At 50.6% G+C, this 15,591-nt stretch overlaps 2 protein-coding genes across 8 annotated transcripts in view; one reads left to right on the top strand and one right to left on the bottom strand.

Moving 5' to 3' along the window:
- The window catches only part of LOC126867509 (hemicentin-1), a 37,277-nt gene extending 32,894 nt beyond the window's left edge, over positions 1 to 4,383 (bottom strand). Inside the window, exon 1 of the mRNA XM_050622047.1 lies at positions 527 to 4,383. Coding sequence (XP_050478004.1) covers positions 527 to 587 — 61 coding nt within the window. The 5' untranslated portion in view covers positions 588 to 4,383. The remainder of the gene's footprint in view (positions 1 to 526) is intronic.
- The window catches only part of LOC126867527 (uncharacterized), a 74,621-nt gene that overhangs the window by 35,558 nt on the left and 23,472 nt on the right, over positions 1 to 15,591 (top strand). For 4 of the 7 annotated variants that reach the window (XR_007690335.1, XR_007690333.1, XR_007690336.1 and 1 more), the window contains exon 2: positions 4,438 to 4,805. The exons of the other annotated variants lie outside the window; for them this stretch is intronic. The gene's annotated coding sequence lies outside the window, so the exon portion shown is untranslated. The remainder of the gene's footprint in view (positions 1 to 4,437; positions 4,806 to 15,591) is intronic. 7 annotated transcript variants of the gene reach the window in all.

Below are 15,591 nucleotides of genomic sequence, written 5' to 3'. Positions count from 1 at the left end.
CGTGGTTTGGCCGTGTCCCAACAGCCAGCTTTTCGCTTTCTCCCTGAATATCGTTTTTCTGTCCTTATTTTTCTGTCTCTTTCCTCCTTCCAAGTCTCTTCTCCTTCATCCATGTCGTAACATTTGCAACGAAGCTCCGTCCGAGTTATCGAATTTCTACCGAGCGACTTCGCTACGCTATTCTATCTATTTGCTTTTTCTATGTAGATAGTCTGCGCGTATGCGTTGGTCGGTCGAAGCATCGCGTATTCAATTTGCAAGCTGCTCCCTTTTTACGGCGAGTCGCACGAAACTCGCGGGAAAAGAGAGTCAAACGAGGAAACCTGTTGAGCCGGATAGGCTCGCGCGGATTCGCGGTGATCAGTCGCGAGGACGGGGTAAGTTTCGCGGGCGTACAAGCAAGAGTAGGCGAGGTGTAGGAGTGGTTTAGGCGAACTCGCGGCAAGAATCGGCCCGAGGTCAGCGAACCGAAAAGCGAACGCGTCGAGTGACACGAAAGATCAAAGAATCTCGTCGATGCACTCACCTACGGTTGCCAGCAGCACCAGAAAGGTCCAACGGTGTCCGGATCTCTCCACGAATCTCATCCTCTCTGGAATTACGAGCACTCGAGGGCGCCTAGTTCTTTCCCTGGTCTACGCCCACCAAAACACACGAGACACAATATTCGATATCGACACTTTCTCCGTTATTATTACAGCTGGCACAAGCCGCTTTGCGTAAATTCCTTAATAAAAGGAAATCACTCTGCATATAGTGGAGTAACTGTGGTAATCGTCCCGTGACGAAACAGAACGCCTCCGACACCACGCACTACTATACCTTCTTCAAAAGACACGACAAAGCTTCTTCGTCGAAGAGTTCCAAGGTTATTCAGGTGTACGCGTGCTCAATGGCCGAGGACCTTGCAGTCGAGGCCTGGATCGTCCTCGATCCTCTGCTCGTCATGTCGAACAAAGATGAGAGAAGCGCGGGAATCGCGACACGATCGGCGTGAGGTGCGCGAGGCCGTGGTAACTCGCAAGGATCGAGCTTCCCGACTGGCGGGCTATGTATCGACGGCGGAAGGACGTGCGCGCTCGCCCGGTGGCCAACTCGCGCGGCGAGAGAACGAGCGGAGCGAAGCGGAACAGAATGGAACGGAACGGAAGAACGCGGCGGAGGCTACGTTGGCACCTTGATAGTCGGCGGTTAAGTGCGACCGCGGTCCGCTCGACTCTCGTGTCTCGCTCGCCGTTACACGGCCGAGCGACAAAGAGAGACTGATCTCGCGATGCGCGCATGCCTCCGGCCAAAGTTTCCTCGAGTCGAGTCAAGCCGAGTCGAGTCGCGGGGCTGGTTCGTTTATTTCTCGCGCCACTCTTCCACCCGACAAGTACGCGCCTCTTTTCGCTCTGGCTTTATCGTCTGATCGTCGTCGTCTCACAGGAAATGCAACGGGTCGCGTCTTTTCTTCGTCTGTAAATACGACGAACGTTGTTTCCTCCCTTCGAATGGCGGACGATTGATCCATTGGAAACTGTCCGCGGAGACAATCGTTCGGTTTCTCTGTGACTGGTCATCGATACGTAGACACACGAAGAGTCACAGAAACACGATCGAAGTTGGCGAATAAGAGTACCAGGTGAATCGGTGGACTGGGAATGGTCTCTGGGTTTCAAATGGTCGTTAACGGGGACGGATCGGCGCGAAGCAGCAGGTATCCCGTGCAGCTGCGGGACAACGTGAATTACTGGTGTGAATTCCAATGGTGGGTGGTTCGCGGCGGCCGCTTTCGCCGCGAGTACGTCACTGACCACGGACAGATATACCCACGGTGGAAGCCGCTTCCCATTGCGTTAACGCGACGCGGTTTTACGAGCGCCGATTCTACCAGTAAATCGCGCCCCGTACACGGGATTCTCTTTTATCTGCGAAACATATTTCTGCCGGCGGTGAGGACGAAACGAGACGAAAAACGAGAGAGGCGAAGCAAAAAGAGAGAGAAATACGCGAGAGGACGAGAGACGAGGAACGAACGCGAAATGAAACGAGCTGAAATGAAACGCGCGAACGAACGAGAAAACGATCGTTAAAACGTTTAGAGACGCGGTTCCGGGGCAAAGAGATGCAGTCGAAGATGTGGAGCAAGAGGAGTATCGGTAAACCGTGGGACGAATAGGGGACGAGGAAGGGACGAGGGTGGAACGAACGGGTCTACGAGAGAAGTTAACCAGGGAGACCGGAGAAACTCGCAGACTCCGCATCCGGCCGCTCGATGGTAGACCGTACAATTGTCTGGCATTGTGCTTGCAAATCAAGCGGCGGGCCGAATTTACATGAGATTTACGGCATTCCGTTTGCCGCAGCCCTGGCTGCCGCGTCCTCCTTCGTGTAACGTTCACGATTCCGCCTCGTACCTCGTCCAGCCTCGCGCGAACGCTCACCTAGACGATCGTGCCCTGACCGCGACAAAAACCTCCGACGAACACGCCTTTAATAAATTCCACTTCGGTTCGTATTTTATATCTCTGTCCTTCTCTCCTTTCCCTATTCCCCCCTTCTTAACTGGATTCGTTTTCCCGCCAATCGACTTTGAATATTTTGCGAAATTCAAGGAAGCTCCTCCGAAGGGAGAAGTTTCGCAGAAGGCAAATACGCTGCGAACCAGAGGCACGTACACGCTCCAGAGAATACGCCGGCCGCGTTACACCCGAGACTTCCCGCGGGAGATTCCCGTTTCTTAATTACTTCCATCCATTAATTAAAGAGTCGACCCTTGACCGCCGCGAAAGCTCGAGTTCCGAGTACCCGGATCGCGAAACTCACTCTCGATCGAACGAGCGCCGATATCCTGTTGGATAAATCACCCGAGAGCCTGGAACATCCGCCTTTCAACTCTGAACAACGCGAAAAGAGCAGTACTACTTTGATATTTGACACCGTTACGTTTGAACCTGAGTGTTTTGTGATTTTCGCGAGTGTACCGGGTATCACTGTAATGGAATAATGGCGCCTGATCAAGTTTGGCGAATCGTTGAAGAAATTAAGAAATCGAGAGGTGTTTTTCATGAAATTTTATTTAAACGATGAACCCGCGATATATGTAGATAAACAAATAAAATTATTATAAGACATACTGAATGAAAGGCAGCGTGAAATCGACGCATGCTAAAGAAAGAAATAAAATCCGAACCAAACGTGGTGTCTGAAATCTCAGTATCGCTTTAATAACTTTACAATCAAGTTCGTTGATCACAGTTTGCCCTTCCTCATATGGTGCCACTCTACGCGGTAGATTATTTCATGAGAAGCTCGTACCGGAGCAAAGTCGCGGTCGCGAAGTAGACTCGCGCGCTCGCGATTTCAAGACTCCAGAGACTCGGTTCTCCTCAGGCGCTCGTGTAGGTCTCGCAGTTAAATTAGGTGAAATAGCTCCCTAGACGTCTCTTCGTTAGACTTCTCCAGACCGTTATCCTTTCGCGTGATACGAGAACTAAACTTGCCTCTTTCCGCGGGATGCCCACAATTTTGCGACTTTCATCTCGGTTCAGCTTTTCCTAGATGACTCGTGATTCGGACTTCGTGAAGCGGAAGCCGCTCTTTCCAACGGGTTAAGGTCGAAATCAGCACGTGTGTCACGAGAGCGGCACGAAACGATCGATGTGCCGGCGCGAATTCATTAAGTATTCGCGCGGCTTTAATTACGAGAACAAAGTTTCCGCTCGATTGGAAAAGTTTTCACGGCGCCTGCATACTCGATCGCGTTGGATCGGCGCTACTGCTGCGCTGCAAACCCGCCCCTGAGGCCAACCGTTCGGGAAAAGCGGAAGCTTTCTTTACCAGCGCAGACAACGTCACGTAAAAATTCCCAGCGATGAACCGACTCTCTCGAACGGGGCATCCCAAGTATCCAAAGTTTGAGCTTGATTTCCTCCGGAGAATTTCTATAGAAATACGGGAGCGAGAATCTTCAGGGGGTTGATCAAAGACAGCGAACCGTCGCTGATCCGACGCTGGATCTTGCGTTCGATGCAATTAGAGAACCCTCCTACATTTCTCTTCCCCAAGGAACCTATTCTCCATCGATCTTCCTCGATTTTCTGTCATTTAATGGGGCTGATAGATATTATAGCGGTATGCGACACGCAATATTCGATATTGCTTGTCGGGTAAACAGACAGTGATCTCTCCTCTAAAATCACCAAGTGAATCGAAGATTATTCGACGATGCCACGCGAAAGCGAGATAAGCTTTCTCGAAGCATAGTCGTTTTATTCGCAAAGCTTGGGTTCATAGATTTTTTACGCGGCAAAACTCATTAAAGCCTGCTGTCGGCTAGCCGCACTTTCCTATGATCCAATTTCCAACGCTGTTCTCTCGCGCTTGTTCCGTTTTCTTTCCATCGCACGACTGAATTGAATAAATAAATAAATCTTCGACTCGACCTGAATACAGGTGGATAATTCTTCCGCCAAAGGAAATTACTGAGAAAGAGCTGACGCTGGCGGACCGATCGACGATATTGCTTTGGAGCGAAGCCTATCTTCTCTTTTCGCAGTCCAACGTTAAAACAGCTGCGCTGCGAATCGAACTTCTATCCTCGTGCAAAGGAGATCACGTCTAGGGAGATTCCCCCGTGGGAGACATCCGCGTCGCTTATCGTCGCTGATAAAATCGGGTGTCGAATTTGTCGCGAGCCGGCCAACGGCTCCACTCTGGGTATCTCCCTTCCCCCGGCCTGCAGAGACACAAATCAGTCGAAGGCCAGCTACTGGGTGAGGTGATGGCGACGAAGGAAAGCGAGATAGGGGACCGACAGAGTGGTAAGGGGATCTCGTAATCCTTTTGTAAGATGGCCGAGAGAACGGTGGTTAACGTTTATCGCAATAAATAAAGCTCGGATTCCTGTCTCGGAAGGTAGACGTGCAGTCGTTAAAGCGTGCAAAGTTTGGGAGGGGTATCGTTAACGGTAGCGAGAAGCAAGAAGGAGGCGAGTCGTGAAAGCTCTTTGAAGTCGCGGCCGATACTACGCGCGCAGGTTAAGTGCTCGCTACGGCACCAAGATTCGGCTCGTCGGCTTAATAAGCTCCCGAAACGCCGTGGAAATTTGTTGCCCTCCGACGCGGTATACGACCCTCTGCTCAGACACCGACTAATCCGGATCCACCGCAGCCACCTTCCTACCATCGATGCCGCGGAATTCCCACGCGAGACTGCGTCGTTGCGGTTCCATCAACGACGAACCGTACCGTTGCTCTCGATCCCGACGGAGGATCTCTGTCGAAAATACTGCGGTAATACGCGATAGAGGGGATACACGCGAGGATATCGATGGAACGGAAGACGAGCTTCGAAGGAGAACGATCGCCCCGAGACGGTTAGGTCTTTGGGCTCGGTTAAGGTCTGCGCTCGCAGGTGGCCGCACGCGAGCCGAGGAATCGACCCAACGGTCGAGAGGCGAAGCGACGGTGACTCGACGAGCCGTGACCAAGACTTCCGTTCGCACGGCCTGTACGAGCACCTCGCAATAAAAGCGTTTCTCTCGCGTTTCAGTCGGATCGGGAAAGGGACGGGGTCGCGTGGGAGGCTACCGGACGCCTCGATTGCCAGGGCCCGATAGCGATCTCGGACCGATCTGTGGCGGTGGCGGTGACGGTAGCAGCGCCGGAGGCGGTGAATCGAAACCGTACGTAGTACGTTGGGGGACGCCTCTGGGAATGGCAAGGAAAATCTTGACAAAACGGTGATTGCCACGGCAGAGTTGACGAGGTACGCGAACCTAGGGGACGCCGCGGGGAGAAGTCGAGTATCGGTTGAACGACGGAAGAGGCGCAGCTGCCAGTGACTCGTTTCAAGTGTCGCGTCTTCGTCCCGCCGTACAACGAACACCGACAAGAACGCACGTCTCTACTCTCCCTAGAGTATCCAGAGAGAGCTCCGAAGTACGGAGACGAAACAAGACGGAATCGGGTATCAAAGAGGTAAACCTCGTTTCGACGGTACCGTTCTCGGTAAACACGATCGAGTAAGGTAACTATGAAGCGACCGAGTGTACGCGCCGGGGATAATTATTCGTCGAATTGCGAGTTCTAATTACGGAGGTCAGGTTTAGAGTCCCGTAGAGTTTCTGTTCCTCTTAATTGGCGCCCGGAGACTTTCAGAGTCATGGCTACTGATTACTTTTAACGTACTCCTTAACGATTCTTGCAATCCATTTTCAGCTTCATCGCCGTTCCTCGAAACTAAAACGGGTGTACGTGTATTGTTTTTGTTCTACGTAATGGGTTACACCTGCTAAGTAACCCCTTCCTCTCCCCCTTCCCTAAGATACTTGCTTTAAATTGCCATACGTCCAGCTAAAATCTCCGTGGAAGAGCAGGGCGCGGCATAAAGACGACGTCCTTTCTCTTTCCGTTCGTTCCGTTTCGTTTCGCTCGGTAGCCAGAAAGGAGGAAACCACTCTCTGTCCGGGCATTTAATCGAGCCAACGGTTTTCCAGAGTTGCACTCGTAGCCGCGTTTTCTACGACAGTAACGGTCGTCGACGAACACGTGCCAGATGACAGGTGTGTTTGCGCGACTAGGCCGTGTCCGATCGCGACACGCTATCGTTTATCTACCGGCTTATCAGCTCGACCGACGCTCCCAGTAGTCGTTCGTTCGTTCGAGGTCCGGGTCGCTTCCGAATCTCGACCCTACCGACGGTGATATCGTTCGAAACCTCCGAAAATGGGTGAGCTTTATCGCGTCTTTCGAGCGACTCGATTTCTCCAAGTTGTTGGAGTCGTCGATGGAATAACGCGCGAAAACTTGACCGTGAGTTTCACGGTTTATTGAAATGCATCGGCGAAAGGGATCAGAGGCGTCGGATCTTTATCGTTTCTGCAGCGCTTCCTAACGCCGATAGGTTTTAGCGGGTGAATCGTTCTTCTTCCTCGGATTCGTTCTTTTCGCCTGGTTCTCGCAAAAAGAAGAGGGAGGTTGATCGATTTATTGGATCGCCGAAGTTCCGAGCTCTCCGCATCAGGGGTCGGATATAAATCGATTTGCTCGATTATCGTAACGGCCAGCTGACTTTAATGGCTCGCTAAACGCTTCCGCTTGTCGTCGAGGTACTTGCCGCGGTTAGCCGACCGAATAAAAACCGTTCTCGGTTCCCCAGTCGACGATCACGGCGAAGGTGTACCGTCTGCGGGACCGGAAACAGTCGGCGACGGCGGCGGCGGTGCTCGCGAAATGAGGACGCCCGTCCTTCCGTTCGTTTCGCTCACAGTGAAGAAACCTGGCTAGCAAAACGCGGCTAAGCTTCTTGCCCGATCTTCGTGACCCGCGACGCAGTCGATTCTCTCTCTCTTCCTCTGCGGAACCCTTGCAAGAACTTCCCAAAGCAGTCGGATCGAAAACGCGCACAGCCAGCCGGTACGTTATTTACGAGGCCTGCCACTCGTGCTTCTCTTCTTCTTGCGAACACCATGAATCGCACGTGCAACCCTGCACGGCTTCAACAAGCACCGCTGCCACTAGCGGCGATTAACGAGCGTGACCATGGCCTCACGCACCACTTCTGCGCTTTTTCTGCCTCTCCTCTTCGTCTTTCCGGAGATCCGCCGCGCGGAGAAGAGAAAATTCGTCTTGCGGGCGGAGAGACGCGAGGCCAGAAGAGGTCAGCAATCGTTGGTCGAGAGTCCGGTAGTCGTTCCGCGACACTGCGTGGTAAGTATACTCGACCGGTTCGCGTTCCCCTGCTCGAAAGGGCAAAGAAAAAGACGGGTCGCGGCGGAAAAAGATGGCGGCAAAACGAGTAACTTCTCGTCGAGTAGCGGGCCGCGATCTCCTCCGCTTCGAGCCACCTCGTCGTTAGATCCGACGCGCGGAGTCCGTTGAACTTCTACCGCACGAGGCCGACCTGTGTTTTCCTTCTTCTTCCACTTCCTCCGTCTCTTTCCATCATCCTGACAAAGGCAAAGGCTGTGGAATCGGATCCATGGATCGTAGAAAATAGCGCAGAAACATCGGCTTCCCCTTTGAATAAATCGATTCCGTCTTCTTAATGCCCAGTCAGGATCCTTCGCTACTTGGCGACTCGAACCGTTTTTCGTGGCGTTTTACAGGACATATCGCCACGATAATCGTTATTCTATCGCTGCTAGCTTTTCGAAATTAATACGATCTTTCCACTGTTTAAACTGGACTTCGCGAGGATCACCTTGTACTTTTTGACCGCCTCTCGCGCGACTTCCTGCTCCTTTACGGTTTTTCCGCAACTTGGCCGACCGCGCGTTCCAAAGTCATACGCTTTCTTATTTCATCCTTGATATTTGTCGCGCAAGAGAGGTGTCCTTCGCTGAGAAAAACGAAGGGTTTCGAATGTAATTCGCACAAACGGAGTATTCCGATCAAAACGATAACCTACATTTCCTTACCTCTCGTTTCTTCGATAGAAAAATGACCCGAGTTCCGTTCGTAAAGCTGAGTGGGTAAGCGAGACGCTTGTTAGAAATTATCTCCGCGTAAAAATTTGCTGGCGGACTTTTTGCTCGCCGGTATTCTTCGACGATGCTCGAAGGAAGAAGCCCGAAGATACCCAGAATAGCACTTAACGAAAGCGTCCTCAATACATCGATTTTCGATTCGAAACGAACTTTATACTTTCTTCGGTCTCGAACTAACAGGATCGTGCTATTTTTTCCGGATCTCGTCGACTATTCTCTCTCTCTCTCTCTCTTTCTCTCCCTCTCTCTCTCCCTCTCCCTGACACCTCGTTTCGAAAGATTTTGCCCGAAGATCGTTGGAGACCCGATGCTTTTTTTCGGGCGACGAGGAATAATTTTTTCGTGAGCTGCGAAAGATCGATTACGAGGAATTCATTTGCGTACGGTCGCTCGCAGCTAACGCGGCATCACGAGGCTGTTCCAGCCTCTTCCTCGTACTCGGCACGACTTTGTTCGCGAGCCAGCCGCGGAATTTTTATTCGCCGTTTAGTTTTAATCAAAACCCGAGGCGGACGTCGCGATCCGCCGCCGGCACTCTTCAACGGTCTTTTTTCATTTCGCGACGCGTACGACGGGAACGCGAAAGGACGTCCGGTGAAATGAGAACAGGAAAACGAGAGACGCGAACGCCGCTCTGTCCGAGGTAATTGGAAAAGTACCGGAGAAAATAAAAAATTCAGTATTCTCTGCGTGTAAGGCGAATGGACGAGTCGACCGGAAGACCGCGGGGTTTCTAATCTTTCGTCAGAGGTTCCCGCATCGCGTGACTTTCCGCGCCGTCACGGACCTGCACCACGAACAAATGCGTTCGACACAAATGTGGTCGTTCACGAGCAAGATGTTCGACAGATTTTGCTAGTTTCCACTTTAGCCAACGCGGTAACATTTAGAAGACATTCGAGTGCTGTCGGTTCCATGGTCATTTATCTTCGAAGGAGACAAAAGTAAACGTAAAATTCGTCCTTAACGAATGAAGGACAGAAAAGTATATTCGACGCTTATTGTTAGAAGAAATAGAAATGCTAGAACGAATGTTAGTCACGAGTGTCGGTTGGCAAAGAGGCTCCCTTTACCTTAATGCCAAAGGTCGTAACCATAAATTTGTTTTCAATTTTTTATGGCCTCGTGGCACATTCGCCCCCTTAATTCCCCGGTCATTTCCATCAATTTATCGAGAAAGGCGTAATGAGTACCTAGAAAGGTACAAGTTACACACGCGGCTTACTGCGCAACTGCACGTAACGCGCGCCTCGAGTTTTTCTAACTGCTGTACGACACTAACTAGAACCTAGGCAGCTAATCAACTCGTATATCAATATTCGATAACGATAGGTGTTACTTCCTACTCGCCTTAATATTCCGGTGGCGCTCTAATTTGCTGTTGAAACGCACACGATATCTACGTGTACGACAATGTGTAGGATCGCGTCGAGCAGCTGCTTTCGAATTTCCATGGTACCCGTGTACCGCGTAGATATCATCGCCGCGAAGAAAGGACAAACTATTCGTTCTGGCGTGCAAAGTGTCTCTGGTGTTTCCTACGGCGGTGGAAGCGGCGGCGAATCCGTTTCCGCTCGAACGATCGCTCGAATATTAATCGCATCGGTGACTCGAAGGAGACTCCCTGTTTCGGTCGTCTCGGCCTTTTCTCCGTTTCCCCTCGGCCCCGTCTCCTTGCGGACTCTCTCCTAAATTCCCTTCTGTTCCGCGACTGGTTTCCAAAGCCGCTCCGTCCGGAGCAGGGACGCGAGAGCGTCGGGGAGAACGTCGCTTAGCGTTTCTCGCGCGCGTTACCGGAGTTAGTTTCAGCCGGCTGAACTACACTCGTTAGCATGTCATTTTTATTCATCGAGCCTCGAGAGGACCTGTAAGACAGCCAAATCGATAGCTGGATCCGTGAACCGCGTCTCGTAGGCGCGACCGCGCGCCTGCGTTCTTGTCCGTCTACCTTCACGCTACCTGCACCCACCTGGTTACCTGCTCTGTCCACGAAGGACCGATGGAACGAAAAGTCGGTAGATGAGAAAGCCGGAAAATCACGAAAGTTTCGGTAAAGCCGGCTGAAAGAGACGGGATCCGTCGCGAGCGAATGTTCCGAAATCCGTTTCGATCGGATGAGATCTTCTTTGCTTCCAAGAATTCTTGACGCCGCGTCGACTTCTTCACTGCGAATCGTCGCGTAATAACCGCGAGATGATCGATCGAACACGGGTCGTTGGTTATCGCTCGAAAAACTTTGACCACAACGCTTCGCCCTTCTATTTCTGGTCCTTCCTATTTCCTCGGGCTCGAAATTTTCCAACATCGAGATCCCGACTCTCCCTTCCTCTCGATCGACTTTACTCCTTCAAGTTCGTACGCGGACAGGTTTTCTGTCGGGCTTGGCCCCGCTCCAGGCTCTTTCTTCGACGTGCTTACCTGAAACGCACGGAAACGGATCCATTCGAGCGAAACAGGCTTCGTATACGTGTCCGCGATCTCTTTGGTACGTTTCAAATCGCGAGGGACCCTTTTTGGCCTGAAAGCAACGACGGTCGAAACGGAGACAATCGGTAAGCAAGCACAGGGTCAAGACGCGGCAGGAATACCACCCTCGAAGACGACGGGGAAGGAGAAAGGAAAAGCAGAAGAGGAGCGGCGTTTCGCATGCACGGACGATCAGAAATTGGCCGCAATCTTTGCGCCGCTTACGGACAATTACTAACGAGATTGCCTTTCTCGGTCTCCCCTCGCGTTCGTTCCCTTCCACAGCCCCCGACGCTATTTTCACTCCCACCTCCCGCGGCCGTTTAACGTCACCCCCGTGTCATTTGCTATAGAGAATCGGACGACCACGCGCCCCCAGCACCGAATAAAATACAATCGTGCGTTCCGATCTGCCGTTACGGCGGATTATAACTTCGTTGATCGCGGACGGAACGCCAGGGGTTCGTCTATTTGTATTCAAAGGCAATTGCGATTGTGCAGGCGCCTCTGCTTCCGGCGTTTCTCGATATTCTCGCATGGGCCCTCTGTTTTCTCTGCTCTGCTCTGCTCTGCTCTCTCTCTCTCTCTCTCTCTCTATCTCTCTTTCTCTTTCCTTTTCTCTGTTGCTCTCTCGCTCTCGCTCTCTTGGCGATACCGAATTTCTCGCGTTTAACTCCAGCCAATATCTTTACCGTTTCGTCGCTATAAATTGCAGTCATATCTTGGGTCACTGGGAAATATGCGGCGATGATCATTGACGTTTCAATCTTTAAAACTATCGACTGACTTAAATTTAAAAATATGTATCAGTAACAATATTTATCTGGATATCTGCTGCATCTGCTGACTCTGATAAAATGATAAATTTGCAACTTATTGACATATATAGCGTGGTCTATCTACCCGGCCCGGTTTGCATTATGTGACCCGTAAGCTGAAATATTCTTTGGATTATTTCTAATGTAAATGGATCAAAGGAACAATAGAGAGAATAATGAGGTATCCATGCAACGTTTGTGGGATCAATTTTGAATTCCTCGCTCGAAATATTTATAAACACGACTTGATATACTAAAATTTATTGGGACACGAACTAAAATCCATCGGAGTTATTTACATAGCTGTGTATGATTGCAATCCTCAGTGAACGTGACAAGTATCCGTAACAATGAAATTTAGTAATGATGAAAAGTGAGATCGATCCTCGTTTATGGCGCATGCGACGAAAATTCTGAGAGAGTAAAATGTTTGCACCACACGAAACAATATTCGGAGCGAACATTTTGTCGAACGTTACAAAAAGTGATAGCAATGCCGAAAATGTTCGCGATTAATAGTATTCCGTTGTTTAAAATAATTTTTCGCGCAGCGTACGTTTTGCAAGCAATTTAAGATGATGAAATTACGTGAATCGCGTGGTATAAACTATTTACTTATCGTACGTATAAATGTGACGCATCGGTAAAATCTAAATCTATCTCTTTTCTTCTATCGGAATCATTCACGTCTATGTTTGTACATTTTGACCCCGTTCGTCCGAATACATAATTTGACAATTATTGCCTCTACCTAAATTTTACCACCCATATTATGCTTTTTGATCAGATTTACTCAAGTTCTGATTACTAAATCATTTATAATTACTATTTAATCGACCGCAGGTGTCACTGGGACGAAAGTAACGAGTTAATCTCGTCTATTTCTAAAAACGATCATCGAAAATGCCCGTTTCTCCCGTTCGAACGATAAAAATTCGACCTGGTTTCCTCGATCGCGCTAGGAACAGTGGAAAAGAAGAATCACCGAATCGACAATTACAATTTCACCGTTCGCCCTTTTTCTTTGGCTCGGCAGTCCTCCACAGTCTCTGTGTAAAAGTTCCGCCTCACCGTCGCAGAGTCATCTTTCCTGTCGTCGAGATGCTTGCTCGCTCTACCACTGAGGTCTTTAACCTTCGCAAAGAACTCGACGCGAAGATACGAACGGCATAAAACGAGGCAACGGTGGCGGTGTACGCTGATCGCGCTCGCACGTTCGTTCGCCCGTTCGCTCGCTCGCGACCACGATCCGCAAGGGAAATAAGGAAAAGGAAAGCGTGGAACAAATAGAAACGCGATACAAATATAAATAGAGAGACGCGACCAGAAGAGACGAAGGAAACGGCAAAGAGAAGACGGAATAGAGAAACTAGCGTGCGACGTTGAAGGCGTCTTGGACTACGTCGAGCTCTGCGATTTCTTTTTGCTTAGTGTATACGTGTGTGTTTATGTGTGTGTGTGTGTGTATACGTACGACGCATAAAGTCGCGAAACAAAAGCAGTCGAAGGAAGGCTATCTTATTCCTCTGTTCAAGATGGAGCCGCACAGAACCGGAGAAAAGCGAGACTGACTATGAGATTCGTCGAGCCACTTGGCGAACATGGCGCTTGTCTCGATACTCTCGATTAATTCGATGACGAGATGGTTAATGAAAATATTATCCGCGAGCATATTTGAGCGAATCCCGCGAGAGTCGTGAACGTTTATTGGCAGAGACACGCTCGGACGGCGCCGTAATTAGGTCCGACTACCGGATACGATGGGTTAACATACGACCTGTGATTATTAAATGGGAATTACCGGCAGCCCCGACATTAATGCGGTGCCGAGTATTATCGCGTGACGACCCTATACGGCTTACACCGTAATTCCGTGTCTCCCGTTGCGCCACTGATTTTACGAACAACAACGACGACCTTTGCAACCGATAACGACGGCGCATGCTCGATCGAGCGGATTGCTCGAAAACGCAGCCGATTTCAATCGATTCCCACCGATATCCCTTCCTTCCCTTCTCTGCCTCCTCTATTCCCCTTCGTTCCTACGCTCCTTGCCCAATCCCTCACCCCTTTCCCCGTCCACTGGCCACGTCCAAATTAATTAACGATAAGATTAATTGGTCGACGTTCACGTTCCGACCGTGCCGGTATCAATCGTTGAACGAAACGAGGTCCGTTCGCGTCGCTTCCTATTGCCTTCCACCGTTCAGATGCTTTCATCTATCCGCCGTTCTTCCGTTTTCGCGACGACTTGGCTTGTTAGGCAGAACCCAGGCGAGAACAAAGTCGCGATTCTTTCGCGTCGTAACGACCAAGGACGGTAAAAACCGCGGTTTCTGTCCGTGACACTTTTGCGATCAGAAAATAGAACCGATCGATAGCTTTGCTCTGGAAACGCGTCGCCGCCGGTCACTACAGGGGAGCAACCTTTCGATCCATCCCTCGCGACGAACGCCTCGAAATGCCGGCCATTCTCGCAGTCCCATTTCCCCTTCGCTTCACACTTTTCACCTTCCTCTTTTTCCACCCCTTCTCCCCACCTTTACTCTCGCTATAATGGTCGGGCGTCCTCCTTGTTCGCAGGTCCGTTCATCGGTCTAATGCATGGAATACGAAGGAAAGAAGAAAAAGACGTGGATTCGACGGGGTCGCGACACCACCACGAATCATCCCGCTTTCCTCGAGAACGTCGCCGGTCACAGGTAACCAGATTTATTCGCGGTCCTCTCGATACCGATGTCCGCTAACGGTGGGCGGTGCTCGACAGAAAAGTTACGTGCCGCGAAAGGAGTCTCTGGGAAGTCTTTAGAAGAGAATAGCGCGTTCTCTGGCTCGTGAAAAGAGCTCCTGGAGATCGTTCGTCCTCGATGCCCGAGCACCACCCACCGAGATTGGCCCTAAAGTTCCTCCACTACCCACAAAGGCACGATCGTCGAATTTATGTTCTCCGTTGGGCACCTTTATCGGGGCGCGGATTCTCTTCACGGGACCGCGTTTTCCTCGAATTCCTCGTGTCGAGATCCTAATTGTCCTCCGCTGCCTCTGACTCGAACCTTCCTACGAACCAACGAACAAACGAAGCGAAGTAAGGACGATTTTCGCAAGCTCTAAGATAATTACAGACTGCAAGAGGAAGAAATTCGCGGACGAATATACACCTACCTTCTCCGGAAAAGGGGGGTTCACGCGTCGAAAGGAAGAGTTCGGTAGCGTGATGTTTGCCCTGATATTCGGTGAGGGTGGCACGATGCGGCCGTTATAATTTATCCTCGTAAAATATCGTCGCTTCAACGACGCCAATGACGCGGAAAGGCCGACGGTATATCGTCGAGAATCACGCAACCGTGGACACCGCGAAAGGCCGAATCGCGATCAATTGTTCGGATCGAATTTTCGTTACGGGCTAGGCGGTTACAGTGACGACGGGGGTAAAAGTAAAAAGAGTTGAAAAACAGCAAAGGGATAGTATGGTGGGAAAAAAATATAGGGAAAAAAATGCAGAGAACAAAGATGATACGTGGTCGGGGTTGAAACCGTCGAGTTGCCGTTTACCTATCGCAGGACGGTTTCGAATACGTCGGGCCGAAAGCAATTTCGACGGTTCCTCCCCGTTCCCCCTCCCGCGCGCAGGGCTCATCGATATGGAAACGGGTCGCCAAGGAATTAGAACGCGCAGACCTCGATGCTAGAGCGCTATCGTACTCCCGAATAAACCAACTACCGCCGCGCCGTTCTGTCCGATTCCCAAGGATAGACTCCGATTTGCTCGATTTCCTACAAACCATATCTCCGCTACCACGAGATTCTCTCTTATCAATTACGCGTCGATTCAAG

This window comes from Bombus huntii, chromosome 7, assembly GCF_024542735.1.
Source record: "Bombus huntii isolate Logan2020A chromosome 7, iyBomHunt1.1, whole genome shotgun sequence".
NCBI classification, from domain to species: domain Eukaryota; kingdom Metazoa; phylum Arthropoda; class Insecta; order Hymenoptera; family Apidae; genus Bombus; species Bombus huntii.
The sequence above is the reverse complement of the archived record's forward strand: the minus strand, read 5'-3'. Positions and strand labels throughout refer to the sequence as shown.